Source organism: Silurus meridionalis, chromosome 8 (genome assembly GCF_014805685.1).
Source record: "Silurus meridionalis isolate SWU-2019-XX chromosome 8, ASM1480568v1, whole genome shotgun sequence".
Classification (NCBI taxonomy): Eukaryota; Metazoa; Chordata; class Actinopteri; order Siluriformes; family Siluridae; genus Silurus; species Silurus meridionalis.
In genome coordinates this window covers 26,760,461-26,781,582 of record NC_060891.1, presented here as the reverse complement: position 1 = coordinate 26,781,582, position 21,122 = coordinate 26,760,461, and the positions used below count along the sequence as shown (strand labels likewise).

General features: G+C 40.1%; 1 protein-coding gene across 4 annotated transcripts in view; it reads right to left on the bottom strand.

Annotated features, from left to right (window-relative positions):
- dlgap2a (discs, large (Drosophila) homolog-associated protein 2a) overlaps window positions 1-21,122 on the bottom strand; it is a 261,204-nt gene that overhangs the window by 143,146 nt on the left and 96,936 nt on the right. The window contains exon 2 of one of the 4 annotated variants that reach the window (XM_046855468.1): window positions 5,116-5,148. The exons of the other annotated variants lie outside the window; for them this stretch is intronic. Coding sequence (XP_046711424.1) covers window positions 5,116-5,137 — 22 coding nt within the window. The 5' untranslated portion in view covers window positions 5,138-5,148. The remainder of the gene's footprint in view (window positions 1-5,115; window positions 5,149-21,122) is intronic. 4 annotated transcript variants of the gene reach the window in all.

Here is a 21,122-nt window from a genome sequence, read left to right as displayed (position 1 = left end):
AGTGTCAAGCACAGTGAGAAGGTTTATGAACTAGAAAAAAATGGTGAAAAAAAAAAAATGCCATGAGATCACAAAGCAGCAGCGCTAACAAACGTAGCAGGGTGGTACAGCGGCCTGTCGCTAGCACGCTGTTACAGCGATTAGCATTTGTTTTCTTGCATAGTGCTGATCGCAGCCAGTCGAAAATGCTGGGCATGTATCATAAAAAAAAACACTGTGAATTCCTCCAAGTCAAATTAGCAGCTTCTGCTTCATTTTTAGCTCGCCCAGCGCTAATTTAAAACTAGCGGCTTGCCGGAGAATATTTTAGCAGCTTTCGGAAAAGCCAAGCACCTTTTTTTGGTGCAATGTACAAACTTTCAGTCTCACACTCTATGTGTGTGTGTGTGTGTGTGTGTGTATATGTGTGTGTATTTACTAGAGCTGTCAAAATGGTGCGTTCATTTTAACGGCACAAATTTTATTAACGCGCGATAAATAATTTAATATATAAGAGGCGAAAATAAAACCTTCAACTCAACACATTCATTTACAACGTCCTTTCTTTACTCAAATATAAGAAAGATTCACCGATTTTTAATCATTAAACATTAGTTTTACTGATGCACCAAGTCTCAAATCAGCACCAAATCCGGCAATTAAAACCGTCCGTGTGGAAACATAGCAAAAGTTCCGTTTAATGTCCTGAAGTTTTACGTAATTTTAAACACCATCATTACTTCAAAACATTTACAAGTATATTTTGTCTTCCTGCTCTATATTGTGTTTGGCTTCACATAAAGCATCAATATTTGTCCATGTTGATTAAAGTTTCAAGATCTTGAAAATGATTAATTTGAGGGACTTTTGTAACAGATACAAATGTGCGATTAAGTTAAGCCCATTTTTCCTAACATCAACTTTGAGGACAAAATGTTCATTTGTTGTCTAATAAATAAATCCACACACTAACAGGTTCCATGATGAAGAGATCATCGGTGTTCTTCAGTGTTCTTCTGGCAGGAATCCGCAGAGGGACCAAATGTTCAGGAACGTTAGGAATAATATTTTAAAGTATTGTTTTTATTAACAAATTTCATAAACATTTTAAAAACACATAATTGTATTAAAGTGACATAAAGTGTATCGGGGGACCACGAGGCTGCGGGGGTGTGTCCAAAATTCATGGATTTCGGAACTCACAGGGGGTCTTGGAACGTAACCCCCCCTGCGAGTTCCGGAGGACCAGTGTAATGTCAGAATGTTATAATATTATGTCTGATCAGTGTATACTTACATAAATACTACAAGCCCTTCAAAGGATGAATACCCAGTATTGTTTCTATAGCAACAGTTTAATTAACAACTATATAGTTGATGTATGCTGTATGCCCAAAAGTATTGGGACACTGAATGTATATTGTTTCTTTTCCAATCTGTTACCACAAAGTTGTACACACAATTATATTCTGATGCTGTAGCATGACATTTTGCCTTCACATGAACCTGCTCCAGCATGTCACAATGTGCCCAAAGCCAGCTCCATGTAGATATGCTTTCTATAGGGTTTGGAAGATGTGGAAGATCTCCTGCTATAGAACTTTAAACCCTATTGAACATGAGGAATGTGAACACTGACTGAACCAGAAACCTCCTTAACTCACCTAGCTGATTTTACTAACACCTTTAAAGCTGGTGGAATCTTCACAGATCTTCACAGACCTTCACCAAATCTAGTTGAACATCTTCCCAGAAGAATGGAGGTCTTTTTTTATGTTGCTTTCTCACTGTTATTCTCTTCTGTATGAGATACCCAAGGGGAGTGACGCTTCCATCTTCTCACACACTCCCTTGACTCGAGTTGTCTGATGTGTTATTTCTCTCACACTCACACACACACACACACACACACACACACACACACACACAAGCTGGAGTGTGCAAATCTGGAAACATATTTTACTTTTTGATGCCTTCCATCACTTTTTTTTCTCAGTCAACCACAATCACAAACACACACACACACACACACACACACACACACACACACACACACACACACACAAAGACAACATTCTGTGTCTCTGTATAAAAAATGATTGACAAATTGTCTCTCGGACCGAAACACAAAAGCTAGATTTGTTTATCTCACAGTGAACAGAGATTCGGCTTTAATTGCTCCTCTCCATTTATTCAGTTCAGCGCCTGCTATTTTCCTGATATGTCAAAAGAATTTGTGCGTGTGTACATATGTGTTTCTGTGTGTGTGTGTGTGTGTGTGTGTGTGTGTGTGTGTGTGTGTGTGTGTGTTAGTAAAGACTTTTCGGTCCCGTAGGCGGCTTTAAACTTCTTTGTTCTCTGTGTGGACCCAAAAAATGTCCCTGGAAAGATAAGAAAGAATGGGACATGAGCCAGCGCGGGGACTCGTGCTCGTCCCTGAGACACACACACTTCACACACACACTTCACACACACACACTTCACACACACTCTCCTTTACACAACTAACAAGGAGAAAATCTAAAGACTTCAACTAATGATTCCTTGATTTCAACATGGGACGTCAAACCAAAATGGCCGCCGTGATAACTTGATAACTCACTTGTTAAATCTCTTCCACTGGAGCATTGTTTCCAAAAAAAACACCTGACCATAAGATCTCATTCCACACTGAATCCCCATTCACATTTATAATAAGCTCTAGTCTTCTGGGAAGATTTTTTGAATTTTGTGGAAATTTGTGAGATTCATTCATTTAGCCATGAGGGTGTTAGTAAAGTCTGAGGGAACACAGCTGCAGCAGATGTTCATTTAGGGATGAACTTACTGTACCAAGATAACTAGCTCTTAATGCAGCAGATCTACAGGACCTACAGAACCAATTCCACTTTCCCAGGTCGAGTTTGTGAACATTTGTTGCTTTGTTATGAAGTTATTGACAGAATAAAAAGCTATTCCAACCCCAAAACCAAATAAAGTACTTTTTGGTTTGTGTGTGTGTGTGTGTGTGTGGGTAATTTTCTAAAGATATGATCTACTTATCTGTTCTACTTATTTCAGCAGACTTTAACAGTCTTCATTCCTTCCATCATAAAAAAAAAGAAGCTAAAGAATCCATAATGCTAGCGTTAGCCGCTGGACACTTCCTGGTTAGCGGCTAACCCTAGTGCTATGGATTCTTTAGCGTTTTCATGCGTACGCAAAACAAATCATCATTGTTGTGGATGTTTAAATATAATAAAAGTTTAATAATAATATAATATGTGCTCAAAGTGCGAGGCGGAGATGAACCGTCACTTTATATGTTCCTGAGAGAACTCGGTGTGTGTGTGTGTGTGTGTGTGTGTGTGTGTGTGTGTGTGTGTGTGGTTGCAGTAAGGTCATGCTGGTCATTATGGGACTGGATTTGAATCGGTTTTAATCCAATCAGAAGACTCGAGTCCTTCTGATCCCCCATGTGAACGATCATCAGGCCCAAATACATCATCAGCACCATGACTCGGGCCTCGTCCCCAACCGCACATGCTATACAGCAATTAAAAAACGCTCCCAAACCTCCAGAGACATGGGACTGGTAAGCAAAGTGGTGTGTCCAGCAGGGACATCATGAACATGTCCACACTGATGATCTCTTCAACTGTCAATGGAGTTATTTAGGGATCTGAGATGATTCTCATGCAGAGGCGTTTCCACATCTCTCTCTCTCTCTCTCTCTCTCTCTCTCTCTCTCTCTCTCTCTCTCTCTCTCTCTCTCTCTCTCTCCTCTCTCTCTCTTTCTCTCTCTCTCTCTCTCTCTCTCTCTCTCTCTCTCTCTCTCTCTCTCACTCTCTCTCTTTCTTTCTCTCTCCCTCTCTCTCTCTTCTCTCTCTCTCTCTCTCTCTCTCTCTCTCTCTCTCTCTCTCTCTCTCTCTCTTTAAATCCGATCGACGATTTCTGAGTTTCTCGTTTCTGTTCACTTATTTACTTGAATGAGTCTGGAAGTGTGTGGTGAAGAGCAGGACTGAGAACGGAGGAGCAGACAGCGAGCAGCAAAGCATGACTGAGTCTAGCACACTGACGCAAAGCTCTGCAGAGAGAGAGAGAGAGAGAGAGAGAGAGAGAAATAAGAAAGATAGAAAATAATGTAATAGACAGAGAGAGAGAGAGAGAGAGAGAGAGAGGCGAGAAATAAAAAAGATAGAAAATAATGTAATAGACAGAGAGAGAGAGAGAGAAATAAGAAAGATAGAAAATAATGTAATAGACAGAGAGAGAGAGAGAGAGAGAGAGAGAGAGAGAGGTCAGTAGTGCACATGCACACACACACACACACACACACACACACACACACACACACACAGCTTCCTGTATGGGTCCCTCCCCCTTTAACGAGCTCAGCCAATCATCAGGCTGCTGCTCTGCTCCGTCTTATAATTAATATCTTATAGAAATGTGAAGTGTGTGAAATAGAAAAGCACAAACTACCGACAGGGTTTAGATCTGAGCGATAAACACTCACATGACAACATTTAATATCTAATAATAATAAATAATAATAACCACATCCTGAGAATCAGACTCTATCATGGTGTACGAGACCACATGACCCCCTGAGTCCTTCTCAGACATTTACATGTTGTAGAAAATCTGATCTGAACCCCTCAGAATCCAGTCACGTAATGTAACTCAACGGCCATCTTTGTTTTTCTACCATCTACCGTATTTTTCGTATCTACCATATATGTTTTCTGTCATCTATTATATTTGTTTTTCTGTCACCTTCCATATTTGTTTTCTGTCATCCACCATAGTTTTTCTTTTTCTGTTTACCATATTTGTTTTTCTGTTATCTGTCATATTTGTTTTTGTTGTCCATCAATTTTCTCTGTCATCAGATAAACATCTAGCTAGCTATAATATTTAAGTGATGAGAATTAGCATGTAGCACGCAGTACTGCAATCCGTACGCAGCTTTTGCAGCATGATGACCAAAAGAAGGTGGGAGTAAACATCCAGAAAAACTAAAGGGTCTATGGGAAATAATCCGTCTCTAACACACACACACACACACACACACACACACACAATGAAAGTGCTCCCTGGAGTTAATGAAATGAGCGAAATTTAGAGAATGAAGGAAAAGCAAGGCCCACTCACCTTCTGCTTCAGCACACAGCATGCACTGTGACTCTACGAGAAAACAATGGCAGAGAAAACAAGGAGACAAGAGAGAGAAATGGTGAAGCCCACGCAAAGCCAAGACCCCGAAGCCGTTTTACACATTCGGTCCTGAACAGCTAATATAAGAGGTGCAACTTTTTCCGCGCTGAGATTAAAGCCATGTATTTCACACCTCAGAGTGTTTCCTGATCACTGAAGCACCTCAGGCACTGTGAGGACACACTGCATCACTCTCTCGGAACCAGAGAACTGAAAAATCCCCTTATGGTGCTCACATCCTCATACTCCAGAGTCATGATTACGGTTTATAAACACTTTATTAGCTTAGCACTTAAATGTACCATGTTCCATCAGCTAAAAGAGGGTTTAATAGGGTTGAAGCTTTATGGAAGGAGATCTTCCACTCCAACCCTGCTGGAAAGCAGATCTTCATAGAGCTGGCTTTGTGCACACGGGCTTTGTCATGCTGGAACAGGTTTTAGTCTTCTAGACCAAGTGAAGACAAAATTTCATTCAAGACTTTCAACACATATGTTTAGAAAAGTCAGCTGTCCCAATATGTTTGGAAAAAGTAAAGACATTCCAGCCTCTAAACTTCTCAGGAATTCCTAACATCGATTTCCACAAATTATTTCCTGCAAGTGATGTCAAGGAAGAGGATTTCTTGAAACGGTTACTTGAAAAATATTTTTCTGGAAGTGATTTTACCGGAAGTGATTTCTAGAACATAGTTTCTACGAAATTTTGAGGTTTCCTGGAATTGATTTCCTAGAAATGATTTTCTAGACAGTGTTTTTTTTACAAGTATTTTTTTTAAATTGATTTCCAGGAAGTGATTTTTTTTTTCCAGAAAGTGATTTTCCAGGAATTGGTTTCCTGGAAGTGATTTTATAGAAAGTGATTTTAAAAGAAGTCTATCTTAGAAATGGTTTCCTGGGATTAACTTCCTAAAAGTGATTTTCTAGACAATGGTTTCTTACAAGCCATTTCCAGGAAGTGATATTTCCGGAAGTGGTTTTTCCAGGAATTGATTTTTCTAGAAGTGGTTTCTTAGAAATTGTTTGATTGATATTCTAGACAATGGTTTCTTACAAGTGGTTTCCTGGAAGTGATTTTTCAAGAGGTGGATTCTTAGAAATTCGTAGCTTTACTGGAATTTATTTCCTGAAAATGATTTTCTATAAAGTGGTTTTCTGGAAGTGATTTTACAGAAAGTGATTGTTCAGGAATTGGTTTCTTAGAAATGGTTTTCTGGAATTGATTATTCAGACAATGGTTTCTTACAAGTGATTTCCAGGAAGTTTTTCAGGAAGTGTTTTTTTCAGAAATGGTTTTCTGGAATTGATTTCCTGGACATGATTTTCTAGCCAATGGTTTTGTACAAGTTTTTTCCTGAAAGTAAATTATTCAGAGATAGATTTCCTGGAAGTAAATTCTGCACAGTAGCTAGTATTTTGAATTTCGGGTTATTTCGGGTTTCCTTCACAATCTATCTCTGACCATTTATTTTTCTTTAAATACTTAAAAGAAATGATGAAGAAATGAGCTACTAAGCCTCTCTGTGTCCTCTGATCCCTGTGTCATTGTTTTATGATTAATCAGCGTAATTAAACGGAGGCGGAATCACGGCTGCACCGATGCTTTTCCGTGACTTGCTGGGTTAATGACTCGTTCATCACTCGTTTGGAATTCAGAATTCTGATTGGTTCAGCTAATGTTTCCACAGTAATGACGAACGCAGGCTCTTCAGACGCTTCAGTAGATAATCAGTTTTACACAAACTGATCGAAGAAGGTGTGTAATAATTGCCATGGCTACGTGATGTTTATTTAGTCAAACAATAATTACGGAAGCCGTCTCCACAAACAGGAAGTGAGTTTTCAGGATCAGCATCTTCCGAGGAATATGATCTTAAATGTACATTATATGGCCAATAGTTTGTGGACACCTAACCAAAAACTTGCTATGTGCTTCTTTTTGAATATCCCTCTCCACTTTTAGTCCTCATTTGCTCTTATTATAAGTTCTACTCTTCTGGAAAGATGTTCAACTAAATTTTTGTAGAAATTTATGTGAAAAATCATTCAGACGCAAGAGTGTAGTAAAGGCAGTTACTGATGTAGGTGATGTCAGGTGGCCTAAGGTGCATGTAGCTTTCTTGAAATCTTCCCAATAGGTTTGGAGCTCTATAGCAGGAGATCTTCCACTCCAACTCATGGAAAGCAGATCTTCATGGAGCTGGTGTTGTGCTCTTTGTGTCATGCTGGAACAGATTTGTATCTCATGGTTCCAGTGAAGGGAAAATTCCATACTGCCGCATGCAAAGACGTCCTCGACATTAGTGTGCGTTCAACTATGTGGTAACAGTTTGTGAAAGAACCACATATGTTTGGAAAGGTCAACCAACCTGATACTTTTGGCAATATAGCACATATTAGCGGAGGGGAAACTTTTCAGCCTCTAAATACACACACACACACACACACACACACACACACACACACACACACACACTTAATTATAAAAAGACAGCCATAAAAAAAACAAACAAAGAAATTAGCTAAATCCTGGGCCATCTCTTCCTGCTCGCAGCTGTGTATCGGTGAAAAGTTTGGCCAGTTGTGTGATAAACTCGGCTCGAGTCTGTGAAAAAGGCAAAAACGAGTATGACTTCACCCGAGACTCGAGTCCGAGACAATTCTAAACCTCTTTGAGGCTATAAAGCTAGCTTTTGTAGCATTGTCCTGTCTTTATCTCTCCCATGCATACGACTCACACACACACACACACACACACACACACACACACACACACACACACACACACATTCACACATTTACAAAAGCAACTCTGTCATTCTCTGGTCGCCAAAAACACGGGCACAAACGGCATCTCGAACAGGAGAGATAAACACTCGCTTCCAGCGTCCGAGCTGCGTGAGCCGTCTGCTCGTCGTCTAGCTCCTGCGCTGAAGCTCGAACCACACTGCTCTGTCGTTATCTGTAAGACAAAAGTCTGGGTACGCTCGTTCGCGCCAGGGTTTGTAATTAACTCCAGGATTTGCATATTAGCCTCGTTCATGTGAGCAGCGCTAGTCAGCAGCGCTAATTAGCTTTTCTTTTTCCCTAGCTTCTTTTTTTGGTCTGTTCTCAGGAACATACAGTTATTCTACAGCGCCCTGCTAACAGGAAAGTTTGTCGCGTTATTATGCAATAGCTGAAGAGCTTTTTTGAACACCATAAACATCTCTGTACAAGCAAATATATGGACAAAGGTTTGTGGACACCCAGCATAGGATTCGCATTTGCTATTAGAATAACCTCCACTCTTCTGGGAAAATGTTCCTCTAGATTTTATGGCAGGTGTTAGTAAAGTCAGGTACTGATGGAGGTGAGGAACTTCCTCATCTTCCAAACCATGTACATCATATTTTCATGGAGCACAGGGGCATCATTATACTGGAACAGGTTTGAGTAAAGGGAGAATTTCATGCTACAGCATCTAAAGATGTCTTATTCAACCAAGACATCTTCTGGCTGGTCACGTGTCTGAATACTTTTGGCCACGTAGTGTGCATCGACTGAGGGGATGTACAGGTAAAGAAATTCTTATAAACTTCCAGGAAGTCATTTCTAGCAATTGAATTCCAGAAAATGTGTTTTCCTAGAAATGATTTGCATGTAGTGATTTTAGGAACTGATTTGCTGAAAGTGATTTTCCAAATTTCATTTACGGTCTCACTGTGACCTTTCAGACAATTCAGAGAAACATAAAAAACAAAAAACTGGAATTTTTACTTCCAGAGTGGCATTTTGACTTTTGAAAAAAAAAAAAAAGAGGAATTTGGAGAGCGATTGTGGGGGTTTGTTCTGACCCTGATGTAGAGTTTTATCCTTTACAATGGTGCACCTCCAAATTTGTGGTAACAGACCCACATTTGGCTGTCCCAATACTTTTGGCCATGGGCTTTTGAAGTAAATGGATTTATGGCTTCTAGATGCATCTGACATTTTATTAAATGTATTATATAATTGTAAAAAGAATTACAATCAATTAAAATAATTCTATTTGAAATTATTAATTTGATTTTATTTAAATAATCAAATAAAAAAATTACTTTTTTGAGACATAAGTTGATCCAAAGCCCTTTTTTATTTCCATGTAAAATGAAGATTATTAGTTCAGATTGTTTCTGTGAGAATTAATGAAAAGAAGCGCAATACTGTGTGTGTGTGTGTGTATGTGTGTGTGTGTGTGTGTGTGTGTGTGTGTGTGTGTGTGTGTGTGTGTGTGGTCTCTGCTGTAGGAAACACACTCATATACACAAATACACACTCTGGCTTTGAGTAATGGGCTTAAATCCTGTCCAAGTGTTTCCACACACACACACACACACACACACACACACACACACACACACACACACACACACACACACACACACAACATTTTTTTTAATAGCTATTGATTTTTGTGGTGATGGTAATGGTGATGGTGATGGTGATAGTGGTGGTGATGGTGGTGGTGATGGTGATAGTGGTGGTGATGGTGATGGTGGTGGTGATGGTGATGGTGATAGTGGTGGTGATGGTGATGGTGATAGTGGTGGTGATGGTGATGGTGATAGTGGTGGTGATGGTGATAGTGATAGTGGTGGTGATGGTGATGGTGATAGTGATAGTGGTGGTGATGGTGATAGTGGTGGTGATGGTGATGGTGATAGTGGTGGTGATGGTGATAGTGATAGTGGTGGTGATGGTGATGGTGATAGTGGTGGTGATGGTGATGGTGGTGATGGTGGTGATGGTGGTGATGGTGGTGGTGATGGTGATGGTGATGGTGATAGTGGTGGTGATGGTGATGGTGATAGTGGTGGTGATGGTGATAGTGATAGTGGTGGTGATGGTGATGGTGATAGTGATAGTGGTGGTGATGGTGATAGTGGTGGTGATGGTGATGGTGATAGTGGTGGTGATGGTGATGGTGATGGTGATGGTGGTGGTGATGGTGATAGTGGTGGTGATGGTGATGGTGATAGTGGTGGTGATGGTGATAGTGGTGGTGATGGTGATGGTGATAGTGGTGGTGATGGTGATAGTGGTGGTGATGGTGATGGTGCTCATCCCTGTGCTCAGCTGAACGCTTCCCAAGAAGCTGAGAGTGCACTTCTACTGCTACCGCTCAATAACCACACACTCACACACTCATACACACTCATACACACTTCATAAACACTCACTAATCACTAAATTCATCCTAGCCAATATTTACTGATTTTGTATCTGAGAAAATTAAATGTCCAAATTAAATTGTAAACCTGCGGTTACACTGGAAATCTTCTCGGAGACCTGCTGCAAATACGGGATGCGACCGGATTTGCTGCGACACACAACAATCATCTTCACAGGTCAGAATTCACAGGACTTTTTAACGCAGCGAAATGCAAAATGTCCTACATTTATTACACTTATGGCAGACATCGTTATTCAGAATGACTCACAATTATACAAAGGAGAAGTTAAGGGCCGTGCTCAAGGACCCAGGAGCAGCGACTTGCCGGGGATTTGATCTCACAGCCTTTCATCATAAATCTAACATCCTACATGGCTGAGTAATACAACTGATCTCTTTTTCTCCAGCTAATTGGGTAGAGAGCTGATGCAGGATGCAGGTCAGGAGTTCTTACCCTGATGTAGGGTTTTACCCTGTACAAAAGTGTGTGCCGACCAACTTCGTGGTAACGGTTTGGGGAAGAATCACATACAGATAGAAATGTCTGAAGGGAAGTGGATTTATGGCTTCTGGATGCACCTGGCAATTTATCAATTTGCTGATGGAATTGTAAATAGAATTCCCGTAATTTCCGGACTATACAGCGCACCCATATATAAGCCGCACCCACTGAATTTTACAAATATTTTTATTTTTAACATAAATAAGCCGCACCTGTCTAAAAGCCACAGGTGTCTACACTAATGTACTTTACACAGGCTTTAACAAAAGACACGTTACACACGGTGGGAGTAGCCTGGCACAGCATTTTTCCAGTATTACTGCATGTGTGGAGACTGAGGAATATGTCCTTATTATTTTCTGATGCTCATTTCTAAGTTTCTTTTACTAACCCGTAACGCTGTTGCCAAGAAAAATAAAAGTTTTGGAAACCTGTCTGTGCTTATATGATTTCTGTTGTAACTGGAGTTAGCGAGCTCTCCCTTCACCCAGACTCAACGCGTTACAACGGCTTGTATCTAAACAGTAGCCTACCAAGAAGGTCATTGTTCACTGTCTTCCTCCTTCCTTTCACAACTATTTCTATTGGCAGTTTATCTTTTGGCATCGTCATGTGTTTAAAAATCACCCGATGGAAGTTTTTTCTCCCGATGCCGTGCAGCTCAGTACAATGGTGAGGTGCGTTTTTTGTTTCCGTTCGGAAATTTCATTGGTCTAATGTTATGGGGTTCAGTTTTTAGGCTTGAAGTTTGTGAAACCGGAAAAAAACCCAGGAAAAATTCATAAATTAGCCGCTTCGTTGTTTAAGCCGCGGGGTTCAAAACGTGGGAAAAAAGTAGCGGCTTATAGTCCGAAAAATACGGTACAATAAATTAAAATAATTGCATTTTCAACAATTAATTTCAATAATATAATTTTATAAACTTTGCATTTTTTTGCCATATTTTGGTCCAAAGCCTTTCTTTTTTGCTATGTAAATGATTATAGCTCGGATGGATTTGAACTCACCAGTGGTGAAGAAACTACAAAAACCCTGTAGTCGAGTTAAAGTAGAGATACATTTGGTAAAATATGACTTTATTTAAAGTACAAGTAAAAACTCTGATTTGTGACTTGCTGCATGTTCGACCAGTTTTTATCTGTCCATAAATAATAAAATAAAAAATAAAAAGGAACGACTGACTTCACAAAATGTAGTTCAAGTTTGAAATGTAGTGAAGTTAAAGTAAAAGTCTCCCAAAATAGAAACACCAGTAAAGTACAGATACATGAAACGGCTTCTCAACTACAGGAACAAATTACATTTACTTTGTTACTGTCCACCACTGGAACTCACAGCCTTTCACTCAGCATTCCTTCATCCTGCAAGTCTAATCTCACTAACAAGTAACACAACTGATCTTTTTCTCTAGTTGAATGTGTAGATAACTGCACTCCACCCAGGATCACAAAGAATGATAGCATGAGTACTGATCTGAGGAGTTAACGCTCTACAAGCACCGATCGATGGAACGCCATCATGATCCAAAAGTGCGATGGCTGTGTTTCAGCCTTTATCAGTATATTAGCCTATAATTTCCGCTCACACATAACACCTCCACACTCGAGGTGTAAAGTAATTACGCTATGAAGAATCGCAGATCGTCATGATCATAGAGCATCGCAAATTCTAAGAATAAATCGAATTCAGTGCACCAACGTCGCTCTCTCCTATAGAAGACTTCACGCTAGCATCTCCTGTCTTTTCTCCTGCTGATCAAAACATCAAAGATGATGCAAAGCATGTGGGGAGCCCCAAATGTGTGAGGAACAGGTGCTTGAATGCAGAATGGAAGTAAATGAGTGCATGCTGTGTGTGTGGCCATTATGAGCATGTCTGAGTCACTCATTTGCTGAAGGGCTGTTGAGGGAAATCACTTTCCTTCTAGAGGTGCACTAGGAGCGAGGCTTTCAAAATCGCATTTGCAAACTTACTTTTCATTCTGCAGAGATGGTCAGGAAACACACACACTCCCTTAATCTTATGCTTTTTTTGCCCAATTTCTCTTTATTCAGATTTTTTTTTAGAGCTAGAGCTGTTGAAGAAATGATCATCTCACCCTGTATTTTATATTCCATTATTATAGACTGAAACTACCAGGGGGAGTTGAGGCCAAGTTGTCCAGAGGCAATCACATGCGTTCTCTACATACCCCATGAAAAGTGTTCTGTGTATACTGTAAGTTCTGGTTGTGCACCAGTGGAAATATTGCAAAAAAGAAAGCCATGTGTGTGGAGGTTAAGTGTACTTGTGGTAACAATTGCCAAAAACAGTTCCAGCTCAGAGCCACAGATATTCAAGTTGCTAAAAGGGTCACTTTTACGCCATTTGTGAGACGCCCCTTTATACAGAGTGACTCACATTTATCTCAACCATTCAACCAAGCAGATATAGGGTTAAGGGCCTTGCTTTGGGGTTCAGGAGTTACAGCTTGGTGTGGCCCGAATTTTAGCTCACAGTCCAAAGTTCAATGCCGCAACCACTAAGCTACCACTTCTCTTGGTTCGTGCCCTAGTGGTCAAGTTACCAAACACAAGTAGATGTCGGTGTGGTTACTGAAAATGTGGTTGCCTTTCCCAAGGTAAACAAGCAGGCAGGATATTCTTTTATTTTATTGCATGGATGCATAACCTAGGTGCCCAAGTGGTCAAGTTAGCAAAAGAAGCCAAAAGTTGGCAAAACTGCTGGTACACAATTAATTACAGTACCAAAGGATATACAATGTATAGATATGTATAGCCTAGGTAACCAATTCACTATTAGCTGTTTGTAGGTGCACTAGGTTTCTCGATAGAGCTCCAGTCTGAAGCTGTACAGGCATCAAGATGTAAACCAAGCAGCCAGGTAGCTAACGGTGAGTTAATATGTGCCATAAAGATGGCCTAGGTGCCAAGAGATACTTATTGTAAGAAGATAATGAGTGCTGCCCCAGCTAAACAAATGATCAAGTTACCAAAATAGGCAAGAGGCATTAACAATTTATGTACTCACTTGGTACCAAAGTAACACACCTAATAGTGAATATTTCAATCATTAGATTTAAACAGGTAAAATTTGGTGTGGCTCTTGCTTGGTTTAAATGAAAACCTGTACCCACACCAACACAACCTTGTGGAAAAGATTGGACACACCTGCCCTAGGTGCACTATGAGCATATGGTATTTAAAGTTTGCTAGCTATTAATGTGCATGAGTGTGTCCAGGTTATGTATGTATCTATGTTAGTGAGTTAGTATTGGCATGGAGATACAGATTTAGCCGGCCATGCAAGTCCAATGCCCACTTATAACCTCCCTGGTCACCTTAGCAACGACCTTGCAGAGGACGTTTTTGACAATGTTTGACTTGCTTCAATCTCACCAAACACAAGACAATCGTTTACATTGCAACCAACTTTTTTGCTGAAGAAGTAATAGTAGGCATCCAGAAAATGATAAGTCTTTACTGCATTTCTTTTGTAGACGCACTCGGTTTCAACCAGATAATAATACATGTCTGGATACGGTACTTCAGGTAAACGTTTAACATTAGGAGAGAAACAAGAGCTAAAATTTGGCCTCTAAACACAAAAAACACAAAAAAAACCACGCTCCAACAGACAACTGAACTCTGTCGACCGCTGGAGAGTTTAAGGAATCTCACAATGCGGGAAATGTCGACATCCTGCCACAATCCCAGCGTATCCTACTGCATATAAGCAACCATTTTTTATATTTTTTTAATTATGTCATAACGCTATCAATATTGATCAAAAAAATCCTAAATCGAACCACTATAACTCGGGGACTACCTGTTTTAATTTTCCGGTGCTCAAAATATATAATTTAAGTGTTCAGGTTGTTCAAAGGAGCCCAAAGTGAATTATGTTAAGTTGCGGCTCTGGTTGCCCCAGAAAGTTTAGGTATTTTATTAATTCAACAATTGACCAAGGTGCCTAGAGAGTTCCTTGCGTATGTGTACAGCTGCAAATTCAGCTTGTGATGGCCCTTTTCCTATCCCATAATCTGTGACTCTGTGACGTAAGTGGTCAATTTGCCAAGAAAGACCAATTGTAAACTCGGTAGGAGTCCAGTTTGGTAAACAGCCAAAATAAGTCTGTGTGCAGCAGTGAACAAGTGATTTTTTGACTCTTTGCAAAAGCAGTGCCAGCGAGGTCCCCACCACTACCATGATTCCCCTAAAGGCATACAAGTGTTCAAGTTGTGCAAATGGGACCAAGTCTGTTTTCTCAGTCACAGCAATCTGAGAGTGTTTGTGCGTTTTGAGAAATGATGTCCCCCTTCATGGATGAACAATCTTACATCTTACTGGACCATCTATCAGGAGCATTCGCCCTCTGGCTCTTCATACCATAGACAAGGGAAATCTCCCAACCCTCTTTCTCATTCTCTCGTTCGTGGATTTTGTTTTCATCATGCCATACTTTCTGGCTCTGAAACCCTGAATTATTTGTTACTCCTTCGGCAGACATATTTTATTCAAAGTGACTTTGGGAGACAGAATCTATTCGGCGCCTGAGGCAGACCAGGTAAAGAATATGGTCCTCGCTCACTCAAGGCTCAAGTGGTGGGATTTAAAATCACAACCGTCCAGTCGCCAGCGCAGAACTTTACACTCTGAGCCATGACTGCCGTAAGAAGGATAGTAGCCGGAGAGATCGAGATTGAGAGAGCAGGTAGGCGTAACTAAAGAGAAAACGAATGAGATGATCATCCCCGGGGAGAGAACAGGTGGAACTCATGAGGATGCTCTATCTGTGTCATCTATAATACAAGTCATCGAGCATCCGATGATGTGCAGAGGACTGAAAAGCAATTGGATCTAGCAACTGTTTCTCTTTCTGCTTCTTTAAGAATATACAGTTGAACATTATTATTCAAGAGAACGCCTAAAATATCGCCTGGAACTGACCATCGTGGATTTTCGCTCCACAGTAGAGTTCTTTCTTAATTTACTCAATTAGAAAACTGAACATATAAAGCTGTATTCTTAAAAGTGGACTTAGACATCACTCACAACACTACACCATGGTGTGTGTGTGTGTGTGTGTGTGTGTGTGTGTGTGTGTGTGTGTGTGTGTGTGTGTGTGTGTGTGTGTGAAATTACAGTGCTTGACCGAGTACTGAGTATAAAATAAAGGATTGGCTGCTTTTCCCTGTAATAATTTAATATATGAATCATACAATAGCGTTTCTTCAGCTGCCTTTGAGAACTGGGCGATTATTTCTGAATGAAGGTGAAGGTTAAACTCGGTAAAGGTAAAACATTACTGCTAGCTTTAGCCAGTGTGCCAAAAAAAAAAAAAAAGCATAATACAAACAGTATGTTATTTATAACTAAATGAAATTAATTTTAAAATCGAACTGGATGGAAATCAGATCTTTGGAGCTTTTGTGTACTTGTTAAAATGATCACGGATAACAGCTAACTCTTTAGCAGGCTAGTAGCTGATCTTATATGGTGGAATAAATGTAATATGTGTAGATTAAAACAGAAAATGTCCAACCCTATGGTGCCCATTATACTGACGTTTCCAGACATATTTGCTTCATTCTCAAACTTTTTACTTTTTACTTTTAGCAGCTTTTACTGTCATTGCTACAGCAAACAACATCATTTGACAAAAGGAGCACAGAAGTACACATACACAACATTTAGTGCAAAAAAGGGGAGTGGGGAGAAAGGGGGAAAAAAACAGAAAAGAGACAACATGAGACGAAGCAAAAAAAAAGGAAACACAGTAGCGCCAACGAGTAGAGTAGCAAGTAGGAAACTTAACGATGTAATGGCCAAGGGGGCACAAACTTTTGGAAATATTGTCTGTGTGAGGTTTTTTTTGGAGGTATTGAAAATATTGTTGAACAACGTCTTTATTAAAACGTAAATATGTTTGAATGTGGAAATGATTGGTTTAAGTTGGATGGCTAGTTTGTTAGCATAGTGTTTTTGCTGAAAATGTCTACAAATTCCATGCTAACATTTTTTTCACCTGTTTTCTATCTACTATAAAGATGTGTAGATATTAGGAGGTATAAATTGTTCACCCCGGTGTCTTCGCACCAAAAAAGCAATTCCGGGCCGCGACACAAATCTGCGATGCTGCCGCTAATTAGACTTCTGATTAACCGTTTTTGCGTAATCTTTACGCTTTACATTCATTCTGAATCAAAAAATCCTTCTCTTTTTTTAAACACAGCATGATGAAAGATTCTTAAATGCACATTTTAATATGCAGGTTTTATAAACAAGATGTTATAGAATGCGCATTTAAAAAAAAACCCCGACATGCTTGATGAGACTGTATGCTAATTCTTCAAACGCTGATTGAATTCATGTCAGTCATTATTCATGTTTCATTTAAATGTTCCTGCAGAGGAGACGGGATGCGGAGGATCGACTGGGCCGAGTCACAAACTTCAAAAAATAATAATAATATAAACTTTCAAATAAGGAATAACACACACCATTCTTCCATCGGGTCAGGTGATTATTGATTTAGCAGATTAAACAGAATGTTTTTAAGGATCGATTTTGACTGTAATTAATATCAACACTCTACTGTTTATATTACATGTGGAAAGTGGATTCTCACTGGTTAAGGTCCTGGATTACTGTTTGGAAGGTCGAGGGTTTAAGACATGGTATTGCAAAGCTGCCACTCTTGGGCCCTTGAGCAAGGCCCTCAACTATCTGTGCTCCAGGGGGCGCTGTATTGTTCCTGACCCCAGCATCCTTACATCACAGGGATGGGATGGTTTAGGACCGCAGCACCAAAATCACTAAACAGAACACCTCAACAATGATAGACCTGGAAATTCGGTGTTGAGGATGATGGTGGGTTTTCTTCTAAATCTGGTTCCTCTAAAGGTTTCGTTCATAAACTTCAAAAGTTTCATTCCTTCTTACATCACAGAAATCCATAATACCGCAGTGGCACGTTTAGTTTTTGCTACTTTTCTGCATTTTCTTTTCCTTCCATTTTGTTGTGGACCATTCATTGGTCGGTTGTAGAGAATTCCTGCACCAATTAGGGATGCTGACAACACCAGAAAGGTGGGGCTTCAAAGATTACAGCGCCGTCAAGGAAGCGGATAAGGAGCGTGTTAACATTTAGAGAGGAATAAATAATAGAAGAAACTCCAGACTCGAACTCACCACACCACACTCAACTTAATTTCTTGAAGTAGTTGTTAAGAAGGTTTTGTGTTCATGATGATTGTAATAGAAATCAATCAGTGTTTGAGTCATTAATATCATTCTATTAATAGATCAGTGTGCTGAGAGTCACATTCGAGTCTTTACACATAAACTGAGGTGATTAAGTGAAGAATCTTGTGATAAAAATGATAATAGGAACATTATAGTTATAATAATTAATAGTACTTTAATACTTAAGTTCATTTGAAGACAAAAACTTTTGTACTTTTATTCAAGTGAAAGTTTAAAGGGACACGTTTAGTTTTACTGGAGTCACATTTTACCGAATGTTTCTCTACTTTAACTACATGTTTTGTTTACTTTATTCACCACTGTTGTGAATATACAGTAGATACACTCGGGGTAGAGGCAAGTGCCACCTGCTGGGTTTTTGGTGCGTTTCTTTGATTTGGCACTGTCCAACTTTCCTATTCACTGCTGTACTTTTTGCATTGCTTTAATCCTGGTCACGGATTTTTTCACTTCTTTCTGCTTTTTAGTGTATATTGTCCTCATTAGGTTTAAAATCTCTAAAATCTCTAATAAGTAATGGAGAGTGTGTTAGAGAAGTGAAGAAAAGAGTGCAGGCAGGGTGGAGTGGGTGGAGAAGAGTGATAGCAAGAGTGATTTGTGATAGAAGAGTATCTGTGAGAGTGAAAGGGAAAGTTTATAGGACTGTGGTGAGACCTGAGATGTTGTATGGTTTTTGATTGACAAAAAGACAGGAGGCGGAGCTGAAAGTGGAATTGAAGACGTTGAGATTTTCAACGGTCTGTACAGAGGAGGGTCATGGGGTTTACTGGTAGAAGAATGCTGAGGATAGTGAAAAAGTGGAAGGCCAAAGAGGAGGTTTATGGATGTGGTGAGGGAAGACATGCAGGTAGTTGGTTTGAAAGAGGCAGATGTAGAGGACAGGGGGATGTGGAGACGGATGATCCACTGTGGCGCCCCCTAATGGGAGAAGCGGAAATAATAATAATAAGAAGAGATCCTTGTTATGTTACTTGTACCACTGGGTCTTGTTTGTCCTTTTCTTTCAGACACTATCACAAATACAAAAGACTTTACACCCCTCAGTAAAAAAGGAAGGTAAAAATGTACCATTCTAAAAAGCAAAAAAAACAAAACATAAACCTCGCTAAATTTTTGTTAATCTGTTCTTTTTTTCCGTCCCTTGCAATACATCGTTTATGCCCTCGGCCTTCATCCTCTAAACAGCAGCGCCACTGCCATGTTGCGCTCTCCATCTTCGTTTTACCCCCTCGAACCCGACCGGCAAACCCTCTTATTTCCCAGCGTGCACCTGGCCCCCCAACGCGTCTCAAACATCTTTCTGTTCGTACGCTTAACATCGTCAAAACGATATTCGCAAAAAAATCGGGCCATGTGCTGCTCTCCGTGCTCCTGCTACCCCGCGCCGCTAACCACTCTGCCTCTTATTTCCCAGCATGCATCTGGCACCTATCAAATGCCATCTTGGAGAGGAGGAGGCTCTGAAACGCCGGCACTGGGAAAGCAGCCAAGGTGTGCTACTGTCCCCGAAAATAAATAGCAGGAGCTTTAATAGAGGAAATGCCGATTACCGGTCGCTTCCAACAAGACGTGAAAGGAGAGGAGAGACGGCGGGGATTAGAATAAAGAGGCACTGACTGATGAGCCGCGCTGCACTGAGCTCCGACGGCTCGACAACATCATGAACATCATCCAGAGAAATCAAGAGACATGTTGATCAGGGATGGTGAAGAATACGAAGAAAAGGGAAAACGTCACAATGTGTGGCGTGTTTAGTGAATTGCTGCTAGGGTTACAAAATTACAGGAATTTTCCAAACTTTCAATGGGATTTAATGGAAATTTACGGAATTTCGGGTCAGCCAATAACAGGGAACTAAAATGTAGTTGCAGGATGATTTTGGATAAAACATCCAGGATGAATGTGATTCAGTTGAATTTCTACACATTCAACACTCCCATGCACACAGCATACTTACTGCAGAGCTGCTGAGGCCACGCCCCCTACAGGCACTGTGCATTCCTCCATCACACATTTCTTAAATTCTGCACATCAAAAAAATGTCCATTTTGGCGAGTATTCAACATCAATATAACGTACATTTACGTGTAAAACGTGTGCTGTTTGTGAACTTTTGTGCAACAATTCTATTCTTACAATTCAAGTGAAAAAATGTCATTGTAAAAATCCTACAAAACTGTGTAGGTTCCTCCTCAAAACCACAAACTTGGGGGCACTTGATTGTCTGTGGATAGCCTGAAATTCTTCCATAATTTAAACAAGGAAACCCAAACCTGTTCCAACATCACAATGCTCCTGTGCACAAAGCCAGCTCCATGAAGATCTGCTTTCCATAATTTGGAGTGGATGATCTCCTGCTGTAGAGCTTTTGAACTTTATTGAACACCTTTTTTGCCTCCTGACCTCACCTGCACCAGTACCTGACTTTTCTAACATCCTTGTGGCTGAATGATTCCCCACAAAAATCTAGTGGAACATCTTCTCAGAAGAGTGGAACTTATTATAAGAGGAAATGGGAACGAAATGTGGAACGATTCGAAAAAGGAGATCGTGTCCATAAACTTTTGGCCTGTCGTGTAAGTGGATCGAATTTGCATTCTTTACTTCAGGATAATGAGAAAAAATACTCTTATAAAAAATCCCTCTTCTGTTACATTCATTCATTTTTTACCAACACGAGCGGCAGATAAAATTACGCTTCAAACAAATTCCACCAAGACAAAAGAACTCACCGAACCTCTCATGGAAAATAAAAATAAATCGTTTCTTCTGATGTTCTCTAACCTGTTACTTTGAAGAAAAAAGAAGGGATTGCGATTCAGGATAAAGTCGGATGTCCTTCTGATTTTATAACAGGTGCCTGATTTGGTTTTTATTTGAATAGATTCCTCCAGACATTAAAGCTCAGACTGGAGCTTCTTAAATTATGTAACATGGGGGCAAACCGCTGCGCTTTTCCTTCGCTTGGATTCATCGGCTGA